General features: G+C 39.7%; 1 protein-coding gene across 10 annotated transcripts in view; it reads right to left on the bottom strand.

The window, feature by feature from the left end:
- Positions 1-26,761, bottom strand: part of dmd (dystrophin) — a 1,939,431-nt gene that overhangs the window by 234,005 nt on the left and 1,678,665 nt on the right. For all 10 annotated transcript variants that reach the window (XM_059968142.1, XM_059968139.1, XM_059968147.1 and 7 more), the window contains one exon: positions 4,745-4,917. In XM_059968142.1, the coding sequence (XP_059824125.1) occupies positions 4,745-4,917 (173 nt within the window). The remainder of the gene's footprint in view (positions 1-4,744; positions 4,918-26,761) is intronic.

The following is a 26,761-nucleotide window of genomic DNA, read 5'->3' as shown; positions in this document are numbered from 1 at the left end:
CTGAATGGGCTTTGGATGCACATTTGATCAGAGATCTATGAAGTACAAGAGAAGCAAAAATCTTCATTTACGAAGGATTTTTAATGGAGCAAAAGGTATCAAGATACTACTGAAAAGCTTCTCAAATAAAATCTGCCATCAAACTACATTGGGGCAAGGGACCCAAAAAGAAGTTTGGTTTTATGGAGCACCTTTAAAGCAATGAAGTAGTTTAAGAACATGAATACAATTGTTCACGATATTACAAGCTGAAAGAATGGCCAGTGGTGTACTTTGGGCAAACTGGGACAGGGCAGCACAGCTCTGGATGACATAATGTACACAATCATCGAATGAAGAAGCATGGTCAGCAATGGAAGCAGCAAGCCAAGAGGTACCTTGGATGCAATGTTGAGAACTTAAGAAAAAGTTGAACCACAACAAGGGTGAAATCAAATGAAGTTTCAGAGGTGGATGTAGGGATCTTCGCAAATGTGTTCTTATTTGGTAGGAAACTCAGCTTGGAGTTAAATGCAGTAGCAAGGTAGTGGAATATTGTATTAGAACATAGAATAGTACAGCACAGTACAGGCCCTTCAGCCCACAATGTTGCGCCAACCCTTAAACCCTGCCTCCCATATAACCCCCCAACTTAAATCCCTCCATATACCTGTCTAGTAGTCTCTTAAATTTCACTTGTTTATCTGTCTCCACCCCTGACTCTGGCAGTGCATTCCATGCACCAACCACTCTGAGTAAAAAAATCTTCCCCTAATATCCCCTTTGAACTTCCAATGCCTTCTGACTTTCTGACTAAGCCTACTGTGTGGAACCATATTTATATCAGGTGGAATGGTGGCACTGGTGACATGATGGATCTTGTGAACCATTACTGAAACAAATTGGCTCGGTTTTGCAATATTTTATAGCAGGAGATTCACAGGTGGGCAGGAGCGTATAGGGCTGAAAGGCCTACTTCAGTATTGAATGACTCAATGAACTCCAGTGATCTTCAGATCATTCAGATTATTTAGAGACAAAGGTGGAATCATGTCAACAGTTGGCCATCAGTGTACGAGTTGAAACTGCTGCAGTGTTTTAAAATTATGTTGCTAAGGGAGTACCATGTTGGTGAGAAATAGGCCAAAGATACTCTCTTAGGGTACACTGGAACTCATCACTCATTTGGGAGAGTGCGGGTTAAAAAATCATCTGCAATACTTTCCTTTCTGGGGTTAAAAGAAAGCAATCACTTTAATGAAGTCCTGTCTAGTTGCAAAATGGTGGGCAGGATTGGTGTAGTCGACTATGTTAAAAGTCACAGTCAGTTCAAAAATACAATTCCTTTGTTCATGAAAGGTAACAGAGATAACTCTGGGAATTACAGACCAGATTTTTAGAGACAGGAATTACAAGCATTTGGAAAATAATATACCGATTTGGGATAGTCAACATGGATTTGTGAGGGTCAGGTTGTGTCTTATGAGCCTAATTGTATTATTTGAGGAAGTGACTAAAACATATTGATAAAGGCAGAGCGCTGGATGTGTATGTGAATTTTAGTAAGAGATTTGACAAGGTTTCCCATTCAGAAAGTCAGAAGGCATGGGATACAGGGGAAACTGGCTGCATCGATTCAGAGCTGGGCTGAGAAGTGGCAGATGGAGTACAATCTGGAAAAGTTACTCACTTTGGAAAGGCAAATTTGGAAGACAGAATGTAGAGATAATGGTTGGACTCTTGATAGTGTAGTGGAGCAGAGGGATCTTGGGGTTCATGACCATAGATCCCTCAAAATTACAGTACAAGTTGATAGGGTGGTTAAGAAAACATATGATGTGTTGACCTTCGTCAGTGAGAGGATTAAGCTTAAGAGCTGCAAGATAACACTGCAGTTCCATAGCACACTTAGGAGTATTGTGATTAGTCTGGTCACCACACTATTGGAAGGATGTGGAAGCTTTTGAGGGGTTGCCGAGCAGATTTACCAGGATGCTGTCTGGATTAGAAAGCATGCTTTATCAGGATAGATTAAGCAAGCTAGGGTTTCTCTCTTTGGAGAGAAGGAGGATGAAAGGTGATTGGATAGAGGAGTATAAGATGATTAGATGTATAGATAGAATGGACAACCAGAGACTTTCTTCAAATGTGGGAATGGCTAATACAAGGGGGCATAACTTTAAGGTGCTTGGGGAAAAGTACAAGGGAGATGTCAGAGGTAGTTTTTTTTTCCACAAAACGGCACACTTGAGGCTGCTTAGCAAGATAAGAGCCCATGGTATTACAGGAAAGATACTAGCATGGATTGAACTTTGGCTAATTGGCAGGAGGCAAAGAGTGGGAATAAGGGGAGCCTTTTCTGATTGCCTGCCTGTGACTAGTGGTGTTCCACTGGTGTCAGAGTTAGGACTGCTTCTTTTTTCATATAGGTCAATAAATTGGATGACAGAATTGTTGGCTTTGTGGACAGGTTTGCAGACAACATGCAGTTATGTGGAGGGGTAGGTAGGTTGAGGAAACAGGGAGACTGCAGAAGGACTTAAGACAGATTATGAGAATGGGCAAAGAACTGGCAGATGGAATACAGTGTTGGGAAGTGTATGGTCATGTACTTTGGTAGAAGGATAAAAACGTAGCCTATTTTCTAAGCCGGGAGAAAACTCAAAAAATTGAGGTGCAAATTGACTTGGGAGTCCTCATGTAGGATTCATGATCATGGAAGACAATCATTTTGCTTGTAGGTCAATACACATTTCAGAAGAAGTGTGGTGGTGAGAGATGACCCAATGCCACCCAGAATTCGGTGCAGAATTCACTACACAGAATAAGCACTGGGTGAAATGAAGACAGAAAGTGCTCTAAGTCCATGTTAGGATCAGATCCCAGAGGCTTGGTGTGCAAACAGGCATTAATTAACACTTTCATGCAAGGCAAAGAAGTGGGAGGAAAAAAAGAGTTTCAGGTGAGTAATTCTCCCAGCATCTTTCAAATAGTTTAGTTCCTGACACCAGTCAGAATTAATTTACATCAGAACAGTTGTTAACATTTATACACAAAGGTGGGCACAAGAGATGATTATGAATGCAACTCACAGGAAACAAACTCTTTTTCATCTTTATTTTCATGAAGCAAAGCCTACAACACTCAAAATACACCAAAAGTCTTCACAACACAGCATAGTCATTGGTCGAAGGCAAAGCCATTCTCTGGTAAACATGCAGAATGGCCAGCAGATTGCTCACTACATGCCATTCCTATGTTTCTCAAGAAGTGACTCAGCACAAAAACAAAATGAAATTCCCACAAATACCATGGCTTTATTCAAGGATCAGTCACTGAGATATTTGACAGAGAAATGTACTGCTGTGTTTCAGGTGTTCTACAATAAGGAGCACCATGGCTATTTTGGTATGGGTTTTTTTTGACATGACAATGGAGACAGTATTTAATGCATACAAGCAAGTGACAGTACTATTATTAAACGCTACTGAGGCTTACCAGCTTCACTCAAGCTTCAGACAGGAACTCTGTCCTTTTGACATGTTAATGCTGTACTTTCACAAGGAATTAACATTTGCTATTTGAGACATGACATTCAAAGTAAAAGGAAAAACCATGCACCACTGCAGAGGTATTGCCACCAGTATGTAAAAATTATCTTGTTTCTTCTGACAATTCACATTCTCCAGGAATGTTTGGTTCAAGTACATAGGCAGGTTTGGAAAACACGGGTTCCAGTCCTGGCACAAGGTCAATCCAGCTGTTGCTCAAGTGGCAGAAATTTTAATTTCACCATGCTATCAGAAGTAAGAGTTCATTTTACGGGAGAAGGCAGAAAGGTAGGTCAAGGAAACCTAGACATGGACCACTGATGAGATTCAGAACATGCTCCCAGCCCCATGTTATGGACTCTTGAAGTGTAATGCTTGAGCATATCAGGGGTGGGACTGAGAGAATGCTGAGCAGAGAATCATGCGAAGAAGGAACACAGTGTGGCTTGTTACACAGTAGTGTATTATTCTCCGGAGAACAACAGAACTGTTGAATGATTTCTAGTGGAAAGAGAACTACAGAGAGAGTTCTAAATCCAGCAGTTCAGCGTGTTTGCAGCGTACATTAGCCTTCCTCAGTGACAGAGAAATCCATCATTGCTTTTCCTAAGGGATGTTTTCTACCTCATATTAGAAGCAGCCGCCCACTAAAAATTTACTTTGTCTGTTAAAATGTGACTCTTACACAGTAACAGCATCGAATTTTCCTTGAAATCACTACACCCGTTGCACTGGAACCTGCAAACAGACTCACTGGGGAATATCAGATGTCAACATATCTCAATATTCTCTAAAGAGCAAGAGCCACAATCACGACGATTGCTGCTTTCTACAATTACCATCACCATTATAAATCAGCTAGAAGCGATTAGTTATGATCCCTTTCCCACTTTGTGTTCTTCACCCTTTTGCTTACTGAACCCGACTATTCGCTTGGCTATAGTTCTGCAAGCAGCTTCTTTATGCCCTTGTAAATGTGTGCCCAGAGAGTGAGCATCAGGTGGCCAGTAATGCTTGGTATCACATTTCATCGCACGTTACATTTACCACATTGCTATCAAGGGGAAATGGGATATCCAAAATTATAACACGACAAATTTCTAATAATCCTAATGCATCATTTTGAACAGAAGCACTAAACTCTCAGCTCGACAAATAACTGACTCAAAGACAAATCTTAAGGTTTCCGAAGGAGCATGGGTGCAAAGACTTACCTGATATTCAGTGATTTTTTCCTGAGTTCAGTCCAACGAAAGTTCATGTCATCAAGATCTTTCCGAAGCAAAACCCCTTCCTCAGCACCCTCCAGACCCTTAAGTATTTTCTGTCCATTCTCATCCAAATTGTGATATGTATCTGTGTGAGCGTCAATTTCTGACTGAAGATCCTGCAACAGAAACACCTTTTGAATCTACAATTCAGGACAATTAGTGAGCTGTGCCTATTTTCAGTTCTTATAATAAGAAAATTGACAAAAAAAGGAAAAATGCAACACTGATTTAACTCACTTTCACGTGATAAGTTTTTCTTTGCAAGGTTTTGAGGCTGAACTTTGGAAGGGTGCAGAATTTTTGAGGCATCTGCATGATGTCCGCGATACTTTATTTGGAAAGCATGGATCCCTCTGTGCTTTCTGCTCAAAAACGTCATAGATAGGCATCTAGTCTCAATTTTTAATACTGCATAACCAACCCAAAGAATACAAAACCATCATTGAGACTCCACAATGTAGGAGGGCTTCCAGAAACACACCAGTTGAATAGAACACTTATTAAATTAGCAATGTATTTTATCAAATCAACAACCTTCACAGTTCTCAATTCTTTTTAAATTTTAAAGGGCTCAAACATTTCTCAAAGTTGTAACATTACTTCTGGCGGCAACAACTAAACAATCCTCCTACAGAATTAGAACAACTGCACAACATTTACTGTGCCTTTTGTTTTCCCATATGTGGACAACTGTTTCCATTTCTCCCACATAATCCTTCCAGTATTCATCATCTGAAAAGGCAATAAAATACTGGACTATCAATACCAATTAGAGTAAATTTATAATCCAAGAGTCAGGACTATTGGCATTGGGCATAATTGGACAAATAAATAAAGTAACTATATAAATTAAATTTTTAAAATACATTAAATAAATAAATTACACAATAGTAAGGCAACTATTTGGTAAGTGCAGGGAATATAGATTATATTGGAAGTACTGAGCAGGTCCATCTGCATTTTTGATGATTTCTTGAATGACAAATCCTCAGATAATGAAGTAGTCAACCAGGAAATCTCTAACCACCATGGGCTCTCTTCTCTTGTTGTATTAATATTATTAGTGTACTCCAATATCAGTATCTTAGGAGTTTAACGGCAATTAAAAGTTAATTTGGAATAGCCACAAAAATAGGTAGATAGGTAAGTCTTTTGGTATTGGTGGGGTGATAGTAACGTTGGGTGTGTGTGTGTGTGTGTGTGTGTGTGTGTGTGTGTGTGTGTGTGTGTGTGTGTGTGTGTGTGTGTGTGTGTGCGTGCGCGTGCGTGTCAGTCCCAAAGCATCAACCTCATGTAGTGACAGTGGCAGAGTCTGAAGCAATGTGCAAGTGACCAGAGTCAATTATTTCACATTGCAACACATTTAGGAAGGCTCGAAAAAAAATCAGCTTGTTTTGAGCTGTCAGGAAGTGCTTCCAAAGGATTTGTAATGCTAGGACTCAAGGGCTGAATGGATATATCGAGGAACATTCTGAATGTCATATTTACAAAGTGCTCATCAGAACATGCTTCCTTAAATTGATTCATGATGCCTGGGGAAGCCCATGAGTTAACAACTGTCCCTTGAATTGGGCAGCTGACCCAGACTGTGTCAACAGACAGTAAAAAAAAACAAAGGCATGCCGGAGACCCTGGAACTGGGCAAAATTGAGGAAATTAGGCAGATTTCCTATCTTGATGTTCATCAATGAACCACATCGCAACTGAAAATTTAAAGAAATCTACAGATATTATAAATCTGAAATAAAAAAGAAGAAAATGCAGGACACATCTCACAGATCAGAGAACATCTATGCAATAGAAAGTTTTTGGGAAGGATTTAGAATTCCAGCTGCCAGGGGTTGAATTTATGATACCTGATCTGCTAAGCATTTCCAATATTTTCTGACTTATGTCCCACAAATCTTGAATGCTTTGTTTGCATCAATCTGTTAGGTACCAACACTAATATAAGATTCCTTTAAAATTCCAGATTCATTCAATAAATTAACTTAACTTCCCAGTTGCTATGATGTGATTAACTAATTTTTGGATCATTTATCTAGGTCATTGGATTACTGACCTAGTACCATATTAGTTAAAATTGTTATTTCCATTCTATTAATGTTGAAAGTAGGCGACATTGTCCAGGTCTATGCTTAGTAATTGTGACTTACAAGAGCAGCAAGCAGATGTTGCTATGCTCCCAGGAAGTGACAATAAACTTGCCACTTTAAGAGCTTGATACAAGGCATCTAAAGGCATGAAACAGCTGGAAATGTTTCTGTGGAACAATGCCTACCTTGGGGCAAGAGACACCATTGATCTTACAGAGCTACAACAGAAACATCAGCTCCAACCTCTGCTTAGGCACCTAACAAGAATTTATGTTTGGAATCCAAATGACACAGAAGCTGGTGGCACAAAACTAACTTCCTGTTGTACACTGCTGTTCAAAGCCATTTTGTTCCCATTTAACTGTGATATGATTTCTGTGCCTGTCTTCAGCTCTGGGGAGCTTGATTGTGGCAGGGGAAATGCAGGCAATGTTTGATGAAGGACTTTGTAAAATAAGGACTTTTCAGAGATTTGTACTGGAAATGCTTCTGCAACTAATTCCCATTCCATACAACACTTGATTTGTACAACTTGATAAGTGTATAGTTGGAATCTGATGATGCCTAATCTAAATGTCAACAGCCTAGTCTCAATTTATATCTAGTTTTGATTCAAATCACAATAATCTATTATCATTCTTCATCCAATTCATACATTAATAGTTTTGCATGGACTACATGGGCCAAATGGCCTGACTCTGTGACCATTTTAATAACTCGTTCTGATAGACCAGGGGACAATCAACTTCTGTTTCTATGTATGATACCTAATTGATTGACAACCTCAGAGGCTACAGTTCAAAACACAGCAATTATTGCAAATATATCAGCATGGAAATGATTGTCACAATAATGCTATTTTAACAGAAATGAAACACATTAAATTCCAGTTATGTTGAAGAAGTTAGCCCTTCTGCTGAGGTGCCAGAGAGCTACAAGATCCACATGGAAATGGTGAGAGCTCTTACAATAACAGCACTCACAATAGTTTTCAAATAATGCAACTTTTCTCTTTCAACCAAGATGAATTTTGTTTTTTTTTGAATTTTCAACGAAGACCTATTTTGTTCCAGGCTTGTGAATTCACAGGCCTGGAACAAAATAGGTAAATTTTCCACAGATAATTATTTGTTTCTGAATTTCCACATACATCAAAACTTATTTCTTTTATTCATTCATGTAATCTGGACATGATTTGTGCTGCAAATATTTATTGCCAGTTCCTAGTTGAATGGTATAACTTGGTCAAGTACACGAGGGCTGAATTGTTCTCTTCTCGTACATTTTTTAAAGAGGAAATTTATTTAATGTCACAATACAAAAATGTCTTTTGCTGATACAGTGTGACCAAGATAAAACAATTTCTATATTTTCTTACAACACAGAAAGAAGCTGTTTTCTCAAAACATTTCCATCAATCACCTTTCTTCACAGATTTCCATTATAGCTCGTTATCTCTCACTTATTTATTAGTGGGGGTGTCTAAGACCAGAGGGCATAGCCTCTGAATAGAGAGACGTCCATTTAGACCAGCGATGAGGAGCAATTTCTTTGCCAGAGGGGAGTGAATTTGTGGAATTCATTACCACAGATAGCTGTGAAGGCCAAGTCATTGCGTATAATTGAAACGGAGGTTAATAGGTTCTTGATTAGTCAAGGCATCAAAGGTTACGAAAAGAAGGGAGTAGTATGGGGTAAAGAGGAATAATATACCAGCCATAATAGGATGGTAGAGCAAGACTCAATGGGCTGAATGGCCTAATTCTGTTCCTATGTCTTATGAACTTTCCTGCCACCAACCTGTACAAGAGGGTAATTTATAATCACTAATTAACCTTCTGGCACGGTGGTAATCATTTTTGCTTCCTGTGCAGTTAAAAAGCTAATGGTTCTGGATCGGATGTTGATTGTGCACTTTGTACGATGTCTCACATGCACGATCAGACAATATACATAATAGATAGCTGATCCATAACTACTAATTGTTCATCCATGGCCCAAGCTGTAAATTATCCCCTTCCAGTCTCTACAGACTAAACAATGGAATATTTCTGGAAAAGAAAAGACCAATGTTGCTCAGACTTTACAATAATACAAGTAAGAAATAGCAATTATTGTCACACTTTTGCTCCCATCCATTGTTTAGTTTCCTTGGATTGGCTGACATGAATGTAAAAAATAGAAGTAGAAGGTGGCTATTTGGCTGCATGCAAACTATCCGCAATTCCTTCAGCTTGTGGTTGATTTTTATCTCAGAGTTATGAGCTTGCATTAACCCCATGTATCCTGATTCTTTGAATAGCTCAACATGGGAAAAGGAAGGGAGTTAACTATGGCAGTTTTGAAGAGCTGAAAACAGGAGATACCTACAGAGACATGGAATGTGAAGAGTAAAGTTGGGGTGAGGTTACTCAAAAGTAATTTGATTGGTTGAAAAGATATTAAATGGCAATGGTGGGCAAGATCAAGAAAACTCCCAGAGCATTTCAATAGCAAATTAAGGGCAAGAGAATAACCCAGGGAAATTTATAATCTGTGCATGGAACCAGAAGATATCTTAGATATAACACATGCAAAATGCTGGAGGAACTCAGTATTCAAGGCAGCATCTATGGAAAGGAGTACAGTCGGAATTTTAGGTCAAGACTCTTTGGAGGCCTTGGCCCAAAACGTCAACTGCACTCTTCCATGGATGCTGCCTGGCCTACTGAGTTCCTCCAGCATTGGCGTGTGTCCCTTGGATTTCCAGCATCTGCAGATTTTCACATGTTTGTGATTAGATGTCTTAGATGAGGACTTTTTATCTGTATTCATACAGAGAAGGGCATTATAGTTGGAGAATTCAGGGAGAATGATGGTGGCATTCTGGAACACATTACAATCAAACAGGAGTTATTAGATGTTCCTATAAACTTGGAGAGGAAAATATCAACTTCCAACAGCAATATAAAACATGATTGTTCACAGCTATTGTTTATTGTGCTGTATTCCCAAAAAAAGATATTTCTGTCTTCCTCAGATATTGTATTGTTCACTAATAATCAGTTGAACATTCTCAACTTGGAGTTAAAAATTCAGGTATTTTGACAGGACCTGAGCATGTGATTTTGTTTATTCAGTGATTCCATACTGAGGGATTGCTGCAGTTTCACTGTTTTTAATACAGTATCGAGACCCCTCTATCTGTAAAAGAGAGATGAGCTTCCTTCTTAGTGTCACCAACTTTATTGGGCATTACTGTACAAAAATCTATCAATAGTCCTTTTATTTTGCTGCTGGCTGAACTTTCAGAAACATTGCAACAGAATACAGAAATAGATTTGAACCCAGTTTGACTGCTGTTTGGCGTGGAATGGCCATTTATCCCAGCAGGTGTCTCCACAACTAGCTATTTCTGCAAGACGGAACTGTCCAAATCATTTCAGAATCCGATTTAATATCACCGGTGTATGTCATGAAATTTGTTAACTTTGCGGCAGCAGTCTATGCAATACATGATAAATATAGAAAAAAGTCATGAATTACAGTAAATATATATATTAGTTAAATTAAATAAGTAGTGCAAAAACAGAAATAAAAAGTAGTGAGGTAGTGTTCATGGGTTTAATGTCCATTTAGAAATTGGATGGCAGAGGGAAAGAAGCTGTTCTTCCATCATTGAGTGGGTGCCTTCAGGCTTCTGTGCCTCCTTCCTGCTGTTAACAGTGAAAGGAGGATATTTCCTGGGTGGTGGGGTCTTTAACAATGGACACCACCTTTTTGGGACACTACCTCCTTCAAGATATCTTGGAGTCTAAGGAGGCTAGAACCCATGAAAGAAATGACTAATTTTACAACTCTGCAGCTCACTTTGATCCTGTGCAATTGCAACCCTCCCGCCACCCTCATACCAGACAGTTATGCAGCCAGTTAGAATGCTCTCCACAGTACTTCTGGAGAAGTTTGTGAGTGTTTCAGGTGACATACCAAATCTCCTCAAACTCCTAATGAAATACAGCTGCTGTCTTGCCTTTTTTATAGCTGCATCAATATGCTGGGACCAGGTTAGGTCCTCAGAGATATTGGCACCCAGGAACTTGAAATTGCTCACTCTCTCCATCTCTGATCCCTCTTTGAGGATTTGTGTGTGTTCCCTCATCTTATACTCACTGAAGTCCACAATCAGCTCTTTGGTATTACTGACGTTGACTGCAAGGTTGTTGCTGCAATACAGATGACCGTAGCGACACAGCACAAATTGTTTGTGATGAATCACCAAAGCAAAGAGTATAGATTTTGCTACCAAACACCTCTGCAACAAAGCTTCCAAATCAATTATTAAGCCAAATTGATCTGTTAAGAAATGTTATTAACTGCTTAATTAGTCACAAGCCCTGATGCATCAACTGGGCATTAGATCCCAGTTATTATTTTGCTGCTGAGTTTTGACCTCCCCACCCCGATAATACACATTAGTATCCAATGACCATGGTTCATTTTGCTTGTTTTTGTAGTTAAGGAGAAAGCAGTTTAAAGAATAATATATTTTGTTAGTTCCAGTATAGTAACCACTGCTCAGTTACTGAAGATAGGATGATAGCTTTACTGTAGTATATGACAAGACTAATAGCTCAAGCACAATTATATAAACCTGGCATTAAACTACACACAATAAAATTAAAAATCTGAACATAGAGGACAATCCCATATCAAGGAGGAAGTGTAGGCATTTTATTCGGATTGTAACTACTGCAGTCATAATACTGTTCAATACTTGAATGCAGTACTACTTTTTCTTGTTTGCTAACTCCAATTTGGCATGTTCTGTAAAAAGACCATATGAAACTATTGAGAAGCTGCTAAATTCTTAAAAATAGAGCAAGATAAAAATCACGGAGTATTTATTTAATAAATGGTGTGAGTTAATCTGAAGCTTGTGTTCTAACAAAAGCCGCGTTCTGCCTGGGGAAGATGCATGGGAACGACTCAAGCTTCAACTGCGGCAAAAATGATAAGGCCAGCTAAAAGAGAAAGTTCTCAGTGTATTGAACAGATAAAATGTAAAACTGTGCAACAGTACAGTGCAGCCATTGTAAATTATTATTTCTACTCAGCTTCTCATGGTTAACAGTCAATCCCAGATCATCAAAATGTTGAATGGAGTACCACTGATTTAAAAGAAATGGCCCTAAAATTATAGTGTGTCAAAATGGGTGTACTAAATAATTCTTGCTCAAGTTCTTCCAATAGGTTCATCCAAGGCTTTAGTCTCTGCGCCACAGAATCCTTCTGCTCTGGGATTGGCACACATAATTAGGGTTTAAAAAGATCTAATAACAGAGTGATAACATGAAGGATTTGGTATCTTCAGCCCTCCTGGCTTGTGTACATGAAGAATGCTGGAGAATAAGAGGAAAAGGAAGCAAGTTCTCACATTGATGGACTGAGTGTATTGTGTGGCAGCCATCTTTACAGAGGACCATGAACTGCCTGATGCAGTAGCCTTCTACTGTCCTTGTGCCATTCCGTTCATTGAAGGTGAAGAATTTAAACCCTGAGCATTTCCACAACAAGCCTGTTTCTGGGTGAAACTTGTTTCATTTATCGGGAATAACATCAAGCTGCTGGTGTTTATTTTTCAAACTGGAGTTACAAAGAAAAATTGAAAAATTCTGCAGAATTTCTAAATCAATTAATAATTTCTACCTCCACTGATTTAGAAATAAATGTTTAGAAAACGTCTAAATGGGTGTACAACATGGTTGTTGCCAAACTATTTCGCCAAGGCTTCAGATGCTTCTGTACCAGTACTGCAATGTCTTGGCAATGAAAGTATGGCGTCTAGGATCAGTACTGAGCTTGGGAGCACGGCGTGAGTGGTGCTGGAACAGTTTCGAGATGGGTATCACATATCAAGTGGGAGGCTTGTGTTCAGTCTCTAATTATCTCAGAGATCAGGGTAGGGAGAGACAAGAGAATAGATTGGAGTTGAAATGGTAAGGAAGGAAAGATTGATGATCAGATTGTGGCGAGGAATATCCCAGCCTGGCACTGAGTTAAAAACACCAGGTAGTATTGGGAACTTCGGTCAATGATTGATCCCAGTACACAATGGTCCAATTTTCGCTGGCAATGCTCGAGAAGGTACATTGCCTGGATATTCACATAATCTGATGTGTGTCTGATCTGGAAATCATTGCGAGCAGGAAAGTAGAATTCAAACTGAGAAGGGCCTGCTTGAATTTCTAGAATTATGTATGATGATCCAGAAATAGCTGTCATCACTTTTCACTCCAGGAAATGTACACTTTTAATCTTATTGTAGGGAAATAAACAGCTCTACACAATTTCATTTCTTGGCCAATCCTACAATGACTCCATATCTATTCAAATGGTGAATGAACCTTATTGGAAAAAAAAATGAACAAACAGATTTTGTGATGGAGTGTAAATAGGTTCAATGCAGGAGGAGGCTTGACTGCAGTAATAATCCTGTATAGATTAACTGAGCTGACCAGCCTTCTTCACTGCTATATAAACTGTAGAATTTATGACCAGCATCTATACGACTGACATTTAACCAATGATGACTTTATTTGCTGATACCAGTTACTTGACTAGAGAGACAAAGAATTGATCCTCTGATGGCGACACAAGATCTCCGATGCACACAGTGATCAGAACTGGTCCCTATAACAACACCTGGAATGCTGTATATCCACTGCTGCATTCACTTTTAAATATCTAGTTAACTACTCTATATTCCCTCTTCTTCCCATGACCTTCAATTTTCTCTTTCAATTTCATGCCAATTTACCATCTGTTCTTTCTGAATCCAGGAAAAAGAACTAGATTTCTGACATTCCTCTCCAGATTCTGTTCCTGAAAATATGCAGAGGTTTCTAAGTCTGGCCCACTATTGACCAGGGTGAGAGAAATCCCTCTATAACCCAGCACCACTGCCACTGCTCCCCCACAAGATGCTTCTGATTTTTTTGAGTAATCTCCTTGCTGCTGACAGGTGTCAAGATTACCTCCATTATGATGGATCATTCACTGAAGCACCTGAACAGCAGGCATATCTAAACAGTACTCCCAATGAAGCACCATGAAAAATTTCTAATGTGCTATTGTTAAATTCAACAGTATTTTAACCCTCTTGATATTTCTAGAAACTTCTCTTTGCACTTCTCTCACTTATGAGGGCTGTGTCACGTGTATTGCTCATTGCACAGCTCCAAGTTCTCAGGAATGCTGAAAAGTCAAGTTTGTCACTTCAACATTTTTATAGCCCCTTTCAGACTTTATGGTGGCATATCAACTGGATAAACAAATCCTGTTTGTTAACCAGACTAATATAACACCCCCCAACACCTCCATCTTACCTGCTGCCTCTCTCCTCCCAATTATCCTTTCCCCACTTTTCAGGTAAGGGCTGTTACAATCAAGATCAAATGGTATCAAACATTTAGAATAAGCACTTGCTTTTCCAGCAAGGCACTGACTGTTTAGATTAATGAGAACGGAATTAGCTTGGTGAATCAACATTCTAACTCTGTACACTAGAAGTATTGATTCCACTGTGATTTGATTTATAATCAAGCCATAAGTCTAAGGTACAATTTATTCTGCAAATAGACTTTCCTATTACAATGCTCAGATGGTGTTAAGAGAGGTCTCAAAGGGCAAAATAAATGAAAACACCTGCTCTTCAGCATTGGCTAGATAATGTCATAACATACTACTTGAAGGAACATTGATTAAAGGGAGACAACAGTACATGATCTGTTCTGCTCTAATGCAAAATTCGCAACAGACGCATTTTTTGCTGAGACGAATGCAGAAATGGACGTTGAGAATCACTTGTGAAGCAGCAATGTTCAAGCCCATTTCTATCCCAAGTAACTAGAAATAGTAAAAAGCAACATTCAACGATTGAAAATCAATCACCCACCCTCCTGCTTTCCATTTTTATGTTGTATTTGCTCACCAGGCATTGGAAGGCTGATAAGGAAATAACAAGGCTTAATAAGGAGAGGAAAAAATTACTGCACCACTTGTTAAAATTAATATTATTCGGTTAGTTAAATCAGCTTGACAGTGCATACAGTCTAGGCTGAGCTCCGTAAGGAAACAATATTTTTCGTTGATGGTCTGAAGTTCCATAAGAACACTGGCAAAAATAATTGACAACTTAGAGGTCTGGACAAACAAATGTTTAAAATGTTCAAAGAAAAATTTATTATCAGAGCACATAAACGTAATCACACACAGAGACTCTTTATCCTACGGGCAGAACTCGTTAATCTATAGAACAGTAACTGTAAACAGGATCAATGAACAACAAACTGTGCAAATGCAAAGGTAAGTAACAAGCATGAAATAACATGAAATGAAAGAGCAAGAAATAGCAAAATAAAGAATCCTTAAAGTGAAACCATCAGTTGTGGGAACACCAGAAATAGAATGAGTGTAGTTATCCCCTTTTGTTCCAGTGTCTGATGGTTGAGGGGTAACAACTGTTCTTGAACCTGGTGGTGTGAGTCCTGAGGCACCTGTACCTTCTACCTGAGGGCAGCAGTGAAAAAAGAGGATCTGGAGAACTGAAAATGGCAGCTCAGAAGTTTATGCTCTGTAATTGGTAATGGTGATTCTCAAACTATTAAACTGCTTTAAAAGTGCACCTAATTCATTGCTTTCTTTGAGGAAAGAATATCTTACCTAATTTGGTCTCTTAAGAGCCCAGGACAGTTCATTGCAGGAACAGAGTCTTCAGCTCACTGTCATGCCAATTCAAATTAATTCCATACACCTGCACTGTCTGTATCCCTTTATTCCCTGACTGTTTATATGGCTGTCTAAATGCTTCTTAAATATTGCCATTGCATCTATTTCTACCAGATCCACTGCAACACAGTTGACTCAGCCTGCTTTTCAAGGTCCCAAAAGGCCACTTTATTCCAAAGTAATTAGGCATGGGCAATAAATGCTGGTCTTGGTAGAACCTACCACGTCCCACGAAGAGTAATGAAAGCTCTATGGATTTGATAAACACAGTTAATATATTAAAAACAAGTACTGTCATAGAAATACACGGAGTTAATTTGCTTATGCAGTGCACAGTGTTTATGAGGCTTTTATTGTTAACACCAGGAAGTAAATTCCACCACAGGTGGACTTTAAGTTATCCCAAGTACCGAGTTCAGCGATTTCATCTGGTAAATACACAATGTTCAGTAATATGGAGGCAAACCAACCAGGAATATCCCATCATCAATTTTAACTGGTAGCCACAGAAAGCAGTTTCTGGATGCAGTTGTGTTCCATGTCCTGAGTGGAGTGGAAAAAGCCAGGAAAGGTAAATGCAATTTCAGATTCATTGGAAGTATGTGTCTGTTAAAAAGTCTTCCAAAATTCGGATGCAACCAACTGGATACAATTCCAGAAGGCTCCAGCTGCCCCACACCATCATCCTGTTAGTATGCAAGCACAAATCTGAACACAAAAATTAAAAAAAAGCAAACTGACTGAATATGCTGCAGAATATTAAATTCAGGAATATAATAGTGCAGTTTCTCTCATCCAAATATTTCAAATAATTGAAATCATTCAACAATAGTCTCCAACTGACCATCTCCATTTTAGATGTTACTTACTTATCCTTTTGTCTAAAAGGTGGAGAATTATGCTAACTTCCCTATCCAGGTATTGATCCAAGTAATAAAGCCTCAGCATTACGTCCTTGCTTTTAAACTTTAGTTGTTTTGAAACGATTGCTAACATTGAATTCACCTTTTTTTTTGCCACCGACTCAACATGCTAGTTAACCATCAGGGAATCCTGCACAAGGATTCCCAAGTCCCTTTGCACCCCTGATTTCTGAATTTGCTCCCTGTTCAGAAAATAGTCAAAGCCTTTATACCTTCTGGTAAAATACATGACCATACATACACTTCCCTACACAGCATTCCATCTGCCATTTCTTTGCCATTCTCCTAATCTGTCCAAGTCCTCCTGCACATTTCTTGCTTCCTCCACAATCCCCATCCACCCCTCCACCTATCTTATACCATCCACAAACTTAGTAACAAAGCCATTAATTTGTCATCCAAATCATTGACACGTACTGTTAAAAGTAGCAGTCCCAACACTGCTACTTTAGTCACCAGCAGGCATCCAGAGAAGGCCCTCTATCAGGGAATAGCATTCCTGCAATGGTCAAGCAACACACACAAAATGCTGCAGAAACTCAGCAGGCCAGGCAGCGTCTACGGAAAAGAGCACGGTCGACGTTTTGGGCCAAGACCTTCAATGAGTCCCACTGAAGGGTCTCGGCCCGAAACATCGACCATACTCTTTTCCGCAGATGCTGCCTGGCCTGCTGAGTTCCTCCAGCATCTTGTGTATGTTGCTTGGATTTCCAGCATCTGCAGATTTTCTCCTGTTTGTGATTAGATTCCTGCAATACCCAAGGTGATTCCTAACTTGCTGATAAATTTGGTCCCTCATCCCTTTGTCAAATTTTCAAAACAAAATCTAATTTTCACAATCAGATAATTGTAAAGATTTTCACTCCATTCACTTTTTAAGTGTGAATATACTGGCCAAAACAGTTCATATTTTGTTTGAAACTGTGAGCCTTGCTGGAAACACTGAATTTGAATTTGACATTTAGTGCTACACTGTCACAACTTTCAAATGATGACTATGCAGAGAAGGAGTGAGAGGGTGAGAAAGGTGGAGGGATTCTGAGCTGTGCGTATGTATGTAGAAATATAAAACTGAATATGAAAAAAAGAGAACTCAGGTACTTTACCTGGTGGGAGGAAATAATGAAATAAACTTCTTGGGTTGGCAGAGGGGCTGCTTCTGAATTGACTGCAGCACCATACCCACCTCATAGTTATTACTCTTTTTGTCAAAAATGGTCTTAATTGTGAATGTCGAACGATCAGTACAACACAACAGTTAATTTAATTAACATATACCTATTTGTAGCTCTACCTTTAAGCTTTTTGGTATAAACGGACAACCGTAAAGCTGAACTGCTGTGCAGGTACCATGGCAGTGCATGCTAAACATTCCGACAACAACATTGTGCACTGTGGTGCAGTCATAGTTGCAAACAGAACTTTCTTTGATAAACAAGTTGAAGGCACATTACAACTTCAATGGAATGCTAACAATTCATTGTGAATATCAGTCAGGTGTTTGGTTCAGCTCATATAATTCTCAAAACTTCTCATAAAGGTAGGGTCTCGTGCAACACGAATGACTTTACAGTCCTGATAAAATAATACTCACTGCACTAAGACTGTACTTGTTCCAATCTTCAGCATTCCAGCTAAGGTCTGGCTCCATACTGCTTTAACCCTTATCTCTGCCTCCAATTATCCAAAGGTTATAATGATGCTTGCTTGTGTTCAGATTTCCTTCAAAATGACATTCTCGGTTCCCATGGAGTTGCAAACTGTTCCTTTCAGTTTTACACACAATCAGGTTGCAGCACTCACTTGCTCGTTTTCACCCAATGATCCACACAAGGTCTTTCTGCCTATTTCATTCCAATCCATTTCCCTTCAGGATAATGCAGAGCAGCTACTGCTGTGATTAGTTCTGCTCACATCCCACTGCTTCCAATTAGCACCAATTTCCCCTTACAACACAGGCAGCCAGGAGGGCACAGGAGAAGCAAACGGCAGCCATCTCCAAAGTTAGGCGCGAAGACAGAAAGCTTTTCGTGCCAAAATATTGCCTTTTGTATGCTGAGACATGAAAGCTGCTGCAGCAAGTGCAGAGCCCCTCTCTTGGGCTTTGCCTTTCCTGATGTGGGGTGGAAGAGTGTTTTTGCACCGAGTGTTAATTAATCCCATGTACTTGTCTGCCAGTTTCTGCAGACTTTGCCAGCCGCTTTACCTTCTGTTTCTCATGAGAAGCTACATATAAATTATCATTTCCTCCACTAATCACACTATTCTACCTTTCTGATGACTTGGTGTACACTTAATGTCATAATAACATTTATTATGATTTACTTGCATCTTCCACTTTTATTGTTCATTCTATATGATCCCACCCCTCTATCTCTCCACTCTCTAACCACAAAGAGATGCACTTGAGCAGCTCGAGGTGACGGGGCCAATAAATGTTAGTTATTCCACGGCGGAGAAATGTACTTGCTTCTTTCACACGACGGCCTCCAACAATCCAGTTGAGGTCAGCAACGCCATACGGAGAATTGTATGGACTACAAAATATACTTGCCTGAGTGCAGAAAGGTGAAACTTCAAGAAACTATGACACTAAATTTTCTGAGAGGGGCATGGTAATGGAACGGTTAGAGTAATGCTGTTTGCAGCACCAGCAACCTGGCTTCAATTCCGCTGCTGTTTATAACGAGCTTACGTTCTCTCTGTGACCTCATGAGTTTCCTCTAGGTGCTCCATATTCCTTCCACACTCCAAAGAACTGTGTGTTAATTGGTCACATGGGTGTAATTGGGTAGCTCAGGCTCATTAGGACAGAAGGGCCAGTTACCATGCCATATCTCAAAGTAAATAAATCAGCAATAAACAGTCAGATAAACAGACAGATACAGGTACTCCCCGGGTTATGAACGAGTTCCGTTTCTGAGTCCGTCCTTAAGTCGGATTTGTACGTGAGTCAGAACAAGTACATCCAGTATTATTTAGCATCAGTTAGTCAAACGTTTGTCTTAGTATATAGTATGTATTTTACCTTTCTATGCATATAAAACACTTAAGAAACGTATGTATTCCAATAATTAAACCACTGCGTTGCTTAGTAATAATTGTAGCTTTCATAGGGGCAGGGCCTTTCACATGCTCCATTATTCTCACTTTATCCTTTATCCTTTAAAATTGTTCCGATCGTTGACCGACTGTAGCCTAACGCTTTTCCAATGACCAATGGTGTTTCACCTCTTTCCAAACGTTTAATTATTTCCACTTTATTTTCAATCGTGATCACTTCCCATCAAAGGAACAGAAACACTGCGGGTGGCGAGTCCCGAGCTCTGCCGGCTCCTGAGGTCCGCTGGGTCCTGAGGACCACCACACTGAATTCCCCGGGTCCGAAAGTCCACCGCACTGAGACAGGTTAAATGGGACAAGTGGGGGCTGTGCTGGGTTTGGGTATTTGACCCTCCACAATATTCCGCGTGGGAATTTAAACTGGAGGTGGCAGTGTTTTTTATTACGAGATTGAGTTGCGAACTCGACATCAACCCGGCACGGATGGTACGGGAGTCACTGGATCGACATCAACCTGGCACGGGAGAGGTCTGTCACTGGATTGAACTCGGGAAACTCCGTTCTCCAGCCCGGCGCTGATCTCACTGCGCCACCAGCTGACCGGAATGGGGGGGGTGGTGGGATCTGGGTGAATCTTGCTAAAAAATGGCAGACAGCGTTCTCCTTCCTTGGTTCGTAAGTTTGTGTTGTCCGTAAGTCAGACGTTCGTAACTCGGGGTCTACCTGTAAATAGATTTTTATTTATGGTGCAAATCAGTACATCATGGGTCAAGCCTTCGGAACCGTTGAGCACATCTGCATGAAATGCTGTCGTAGAAAAGCAGCATGCATCATCAAAGATCCCCACTGGCCAGGTCACGCTCTCTTCATCAGGTAGAAGGTACAAGAGCCTCATGACTCACACCACCAGTTTCAAGAGTAGTTACAGCCCATCAACTATCAGGCTCTTGAACACAAGGGGGTAACTGCACTCATTTGCCCCATCATTGAAATATCTCCACAACCAATGATCTCACTTTTATCTTGTTATCTCATATTCTCATTATTTACTGCTATTTATTTATATTTGTATTTGCACAATTTGTTGTCTTCTGCCCTCCCTCTGGTTGATCTTTTCATGATCCTGTTATAGTTACTATCCTATAGATTTGCTGAGTATGCCCTCAAGAAAATGAATCTCAGGGTTGTATATGGTGACATCTATGTACTTCGATAATAAAATTTACTTTGAACTTTGAAAACATGTTCAGATGCTTAAGTAGGGTTGATAATTGCATCAAAATTGCTAAGACTCATTTGCACTCTTAGCATTGCACAAATTTCAAGCAGGTGAATAAACACTTGTGCTCGGAATGGAAAATAATATGCAAGTAAAATTTAAAGATTGGAGAGAAATCAAAGCTACTTGTTACATTAATTGGAAAATAATAGGTGAGTGCTTTCCTTCCTCAATTAAGGCACAGTGACAATTGCTTTTACCAAGAGGGCACTGTCAATTTAAGAACAATTTAGTTACGCCTATATGATTACTTTACAGCAGTTAACACAATGATATTTTTGGCTATTTGAAGGCTGCTGCAGAAGGGATATGTATTAGAACTGAAACAAATGAGGAATTTTGTTCGGTATCCACAGCTGTTCAGATCCATCCAGCAAGATTGGGAACATTTTGTTTCACACATTGAGAGAAAGTAACAAATTTCACAATTTTATTCACACTCCATGGGTTTGCTGAAAACAGCTGCAGCCTGATGATAAGAGAAACCTGCTTTTGATTCAAATGCTCAGCAGCTAATGTGGGAGTTTCACACTGTAGAAAGTGAATGTTCAAGTTAATTAGGCAATTTCATCTCCTACAAAAAAAGGAAAAAATAACATTCTCTAAAATTGGAACAAACAACACTTCCGGTTATTGCTGTTACACATCTACACAATTTACTGCAATGAGAATCCCACAAAATACCATCTCCTCTGCAGCTCCAAACTTGATAATAATCATGCAATTTTTCAAATATAAAACCTGCATTGCTATAGTACCTTTTGCACTCCTTTCAGATTTCCTAAACTGGTTTATAAGTCAATCAAATGCATTTTGAAGTGCGATCCCCACTGCAGTGCACTAAACTTGACAGCCAATTTATACGCTCTAAGTCCCAGATACGTATAACATTTTTTAAAAGGTGGTTGAGATTGTAGAATAATTAGAGGAAAGAGCACTAAACAAAAGTCATTCCCACTCTATAAAAACATTGCCTTGGGATCGTTTACATCCACTTGACCTAACAGACAGGGCCATAGCCAACACCTCATCCAAAGGACAGTACTTTCAAAAGCACTACTCAAATCTCTGGAGGGGACTCAGTCTTCTGAAGTAGATAAAGGAGTTGGAACAAGTGAGCTGAAGCTGACAATTATAATCAAAAATTGTGACTTTTTTTTCTCTGGACCTTTGGACTCAAGGGCATAAATGAGGCAGGGGTTGGGGCAAAGTGGGGAAGGTGTGCAATCCTTTCCTGGTCTTGTGGGACTGAATAACCCAATGCCACGCTATAAATTCAGTGTAGCTTTATTTCTTCCTCCAATTAGTGCTTTTTTAATCATACAAACTCGCTAACATGTTTGCCCCTGGATAAGGTGATGCTACATGGATCAAACAATCAACCACCAATCAGTTTCCTGTTCTGATGAAACACAACTTGCCCATTGCCCTGAGCAAAGGCTTTTTCTCAGCTGAAGGACCAACTTATAAAGTAAGTTTTAAGTTCAGCCTTCATCTTAATGTCAGAAACTTTTGAGGCTGGAAGTGTCAATTTCTAAAGGTTAATCAGAGTTTAGAGGAGCTTTAGAGAATGACAGACTGAAGCGGAAGAGGCTAGAAGAAAAAAGATAAAAGGTGCATAACACAGGACACAGATGAGGTAAGTGACCTGGCCCTTAAAAAAATAGAACACCGTCAACGTGGTAATGGTGGAACAGGAGCCTGGGGTGAGCAGCTAATCAGAAACGTTACATTGCTGCAGATCAATACTGGAGCTCTCAATGGCTTTCCTCCATCTGGCTCACTACCATCTTTTTTTCTTGTTTTCTTCGGAAGTTTTACTAGGTTCAAGACTGGGGGGTGGGGGGGGGGGGAATCAATCCACACACGGCTCTCAACCAAGTTAACTCGCAGCCAAGTTAACAGCAGTCCTTAAGAAAGAAAGTGTTTGATGATGAAACTAACAATTAACGTACTGAACATTTTGCATTTTAAACAGTCATATTACTCATGTCAAGAAACTTGGGGTCACTTTTCTCAATGTACATATTGTTTGCTTCCTATATGTGCTTCATGCATAAAAGCATCAGATCTGATATTCAGAAAAGAAATCTCTGGTCCGAATTTTGCAGGAGGTGTTGTGGTCACCCATTGTGAATTTGGCAGAACACCAACAAAAATGGACTAATTGACAACAAATGGCATCTGAGCCAATTTTAACTGTGTCATGGTGCCAGACTACGTGTCTTCCTTCCCATAACTGCTTATTTCCTGCTATATACTCTTACCTTAGTATGTTGTGCTCTTGTCACACTTTAATATAGAACAGCACAGGACCTTTGGCCCACAATGCTGTACCAACCTTTTAATCTACTCCAAGATCAATCTAACCCTTCCCTCCTACATAGCATCCAGAAGAGTCTCTTAAATGCCTTTAACATATCTACCTCTATTGCCAACCTTGGAAATGTGTTCCATGCACTTTGCACTCTCTGTGTAAAAAAACACTCTGAGATCCCCCTATACTTTTCTCCAATTGCATTAAGCATATATCCTCTTGTACTAGCTATTGTCGCCTAGGGAAAAATACACTTATCATCTTATATACCTCTATCATGTTGCCCCTTATTCTCCTTCACTCCAAAGAGAATAGCCCTCGCTCACTCAACTTATCCTCATGAGACAAGTTCTCCAATGCAGGTAGCATCCTGGTAATCTCCTCTGCACCCTCTGCAAAGTTTCCACATCTTTCCAAAGATGAGGTCACCAGAGATGACCACAATATTCCAAGTGTTGTTGACACAGAGTTGTATAGAGCTGCAAAATTACGTCACAGCTCTTGAACTCGATCTCCTGACTAACAAAGGCCAATACACAATAGAGCTTCTTATTAATTTTCTCCTCCTTCAATGCCTTTGGTTTACTGAAGATTGTTATAGCCAGGGATGGTAGTGGTGATAAGCTATTAAATGCTCCCAGTGGTGTGTATCTCAAAGTGCCTCTGACAACCTAGTCCAGCTCCTGGCCTTCATGTGTAGCTTTGCTGTTGTCTAGTGGAAATGTTTCTATTGAAAAGATAAAAGGCAAAAGCTGGTTATTGGCACCAAAAATTAGTCACTTTGAGCAGATGGGGCTCGTTAGCCATAGTTGGCAGATCATCTCAGAGAAGAAAGAGTTCTGATCCCAAACCTCTGCTGTCTTGTGGCTATACCCACTCATGGGGATGACTTTTGGAGTAAATCCTGAGGAACAATCCAACGTTGGAGTCCCAAAGGCAGTCCTATGTCGAGTTCAACATTGACTGGCAACTTCTATGATGCCACTGGAGCCTAACTTCATTGGTCTCTGCCGTTCCTTTGGATTCATCAGCTGCTTGGAGAGGGGTAGCCTGCTACTTGGGCAACAGCTTACTCTCAATATCATGCTGCCCTGGCTTGTTTACTGACTTGCGTATTACGTAGACAGCTGTGACACAACATCTATGGTCAATCCCAACCAATGGAGGGCCCCTTCCTGCAATGTCTTTCACAAAGGAACTCCCACCTCAGCACTGTACTTCCCCTGCTCCTGCTGGGTTGGAAAATGATTCCCCAGCAGCCACAAGCAAATACTCAAATACTGGTCTTGAGCACCTTGCGAGAACAAGTGGGTCTGCATCTTCTCTTGCCCATGAGTGGGCAACTTAATTCCTCACAAACTCTGCCAGCAACAGAGATCCAAAAATAGTCAGCCAGCAATATTCAGGAAAAGATTATATTCTGCTGATTCAATAAACGGTGCAGCCAAGTTAACAGCAGTCCTTAAGAAAGAAAGTGTTTGATGATGAAACTAACAATTAACGTACTGAACATTTTGCATTTTAAACAGTCATATTACTCATGTCAAGAAAGGGATTATGCAGGTTTTTGCCAAGGAGTGCTCTGGTTTTGAATTAACTGATCGACACCTGAAAATGCGAACCAGCCTTTGATATTCTCTAAAAATGTTGCATGATTAAACTAGGAAAGCATTGCAAACGAAGTCCAAGAGGTTCTTTAATTCACTTCACCAGACTTGTCCCTGCTTTTCCAATTCACTGAACAGTAGCTGGTACACACACTGAGAAATTCAGCACATTCAACATAGAAAGCACTGAGCTTCTAATCAGCAAACACAATGCAGCAATTAAATCATTGCTGTGGCATATAGTTGACTGTGGATGCAATAACATTATGAGAAATGTCAATCACCAGCCGGTAACCACTCAAAGTGGAGAAGTAGCACCTGGGACACACTGAAAATTCCATGTGTTAAACACGTTTACGTCCAGTGTAAATGGCAGGGGGAGTGCACCACCTCCTAATCTACCTAACTGCTTGCTGCCTGCCAAACACCATCGCAGGATAAAAACACAGTGGGTCCCACAGTGGCTTCATCAGTCTTTTCATAACCTATATAATAAAAGTGGAAACAAGAGATGTTTACATACATAAAAATGCCCTATTCTTTTCATTCATGACAAACTCAAGTTCTCAGTTCTGTTAAAACTCTCTTGCCAACCAATTTGTTTACTCCCCTGCCTTTTGTCAACAAAGCACAAATCTGTGAAGTTTTCAGTTCCAATTATCATCTCACACCAAATTCCTGCTCATCTTAGTAACAACTTTTATTCTGTCATTCTCCTGGAATGCTGACATTTTAATTGGGAGTCACAACACAATGTAGTTAAACCTATTCAGGGGATGTACATTCTGTGGTGGGTTACTTAGTCAAAGGCTTTCCAGGACGTAAAGGGAAATGGTCAGAGCTGTGTTAGAATACTGTCTACCTGCCTAATGCCATCAATACTTAATAAGGTAGATACCATCCAAGACAACACAGTCTCCTTTACTGGCATTACATCTGATATATCACCATCAGCATTCACTCCCACCACCACTAGTGCATTGTGACTGCTGGTTTTATTGTCCATAAATTTCTCCAGGAGTTGTGCAGTCTCCCATTGTAAATTTGGCAGGAACCCAAGAAAATAAAATAAAATAAAATGCACCAAATGACAGCATGAGCCATTTCTCATTGAGGTACAAAGCAAGACTTTATGCTCTTCATCACAATAACTGCTCAGTTCTAACTATCTACTTCCTTCTTTCTGATCTAGAACTCTTTGTGCCTGCTTTTCTCATCATTTTATCTATCAATGCCTCTCACATTCAGAAAGTTACCTTGACTACTGTCTCCCCAGCAAATAAGGACTGAGATTAACTTCTGACTGTTAGACTTTCCAACAGATGCACCCATACTCAAGAATGATCATCAATAGCTATGCTCACCAGACAGAAAAGGAATGAAAGATTATCCATGGAACCTCACTCAAATTGCCTTTGCATCAAGCTGCGATTCAGAGAACTTAGCAAACTTTCCAGAGAGTTTCCATGATAGAACAAGTGAAAGTGCATTTTATGTTCTTCATGGCAAATGGTAATCTTTCGCTTATCAGCAGCATCATTTTGCAGGAGCTTTCCTCTCATTAATAACACACTGTTCTATGTGCTGCAATTGAGCTGTATTCTTTAGCCATTATCAAAACAATCAAAAATATACAAAAGAATTTTTTAAAACTTTATTTTTATTTTTTTGCCAATAATGGAACAAACAGGATAAAAACAAAGACAGACAGGGTCATCATAGGTGAAGGAAAATCTGTATCTTATAATAGAAAAAATGAATAGAGAAATGGTTTACATTGCTGTATCGAGGTTAACCGAACTCTTATGTCCATAATTGTCTTTCAAAGTCTCAGGGGACCTTAAAGTCCATTCTACAGGTTCCTTCATGGGAAGAAATAAAACAAAGTTCTTCAAACCAAATAAATGTG

This window comes from Hypanus sabinus, chromosome 4, assembly GCF_030144855.1.
Source record: "Hypanus sabinus isolate sHypSab1 chromosome 4, sHypSab1.hap1, whole genome shotgun sequence".
NCBI lineage: Eukaryota > Metazoa > Chordata > Chondrichthyes > Myliobatiformes > Dasyatidae > Hypanus > Hypanus sabinus.
This window is presented reverse-complemented; position numbering and strand designations above follow the sequence as displayed.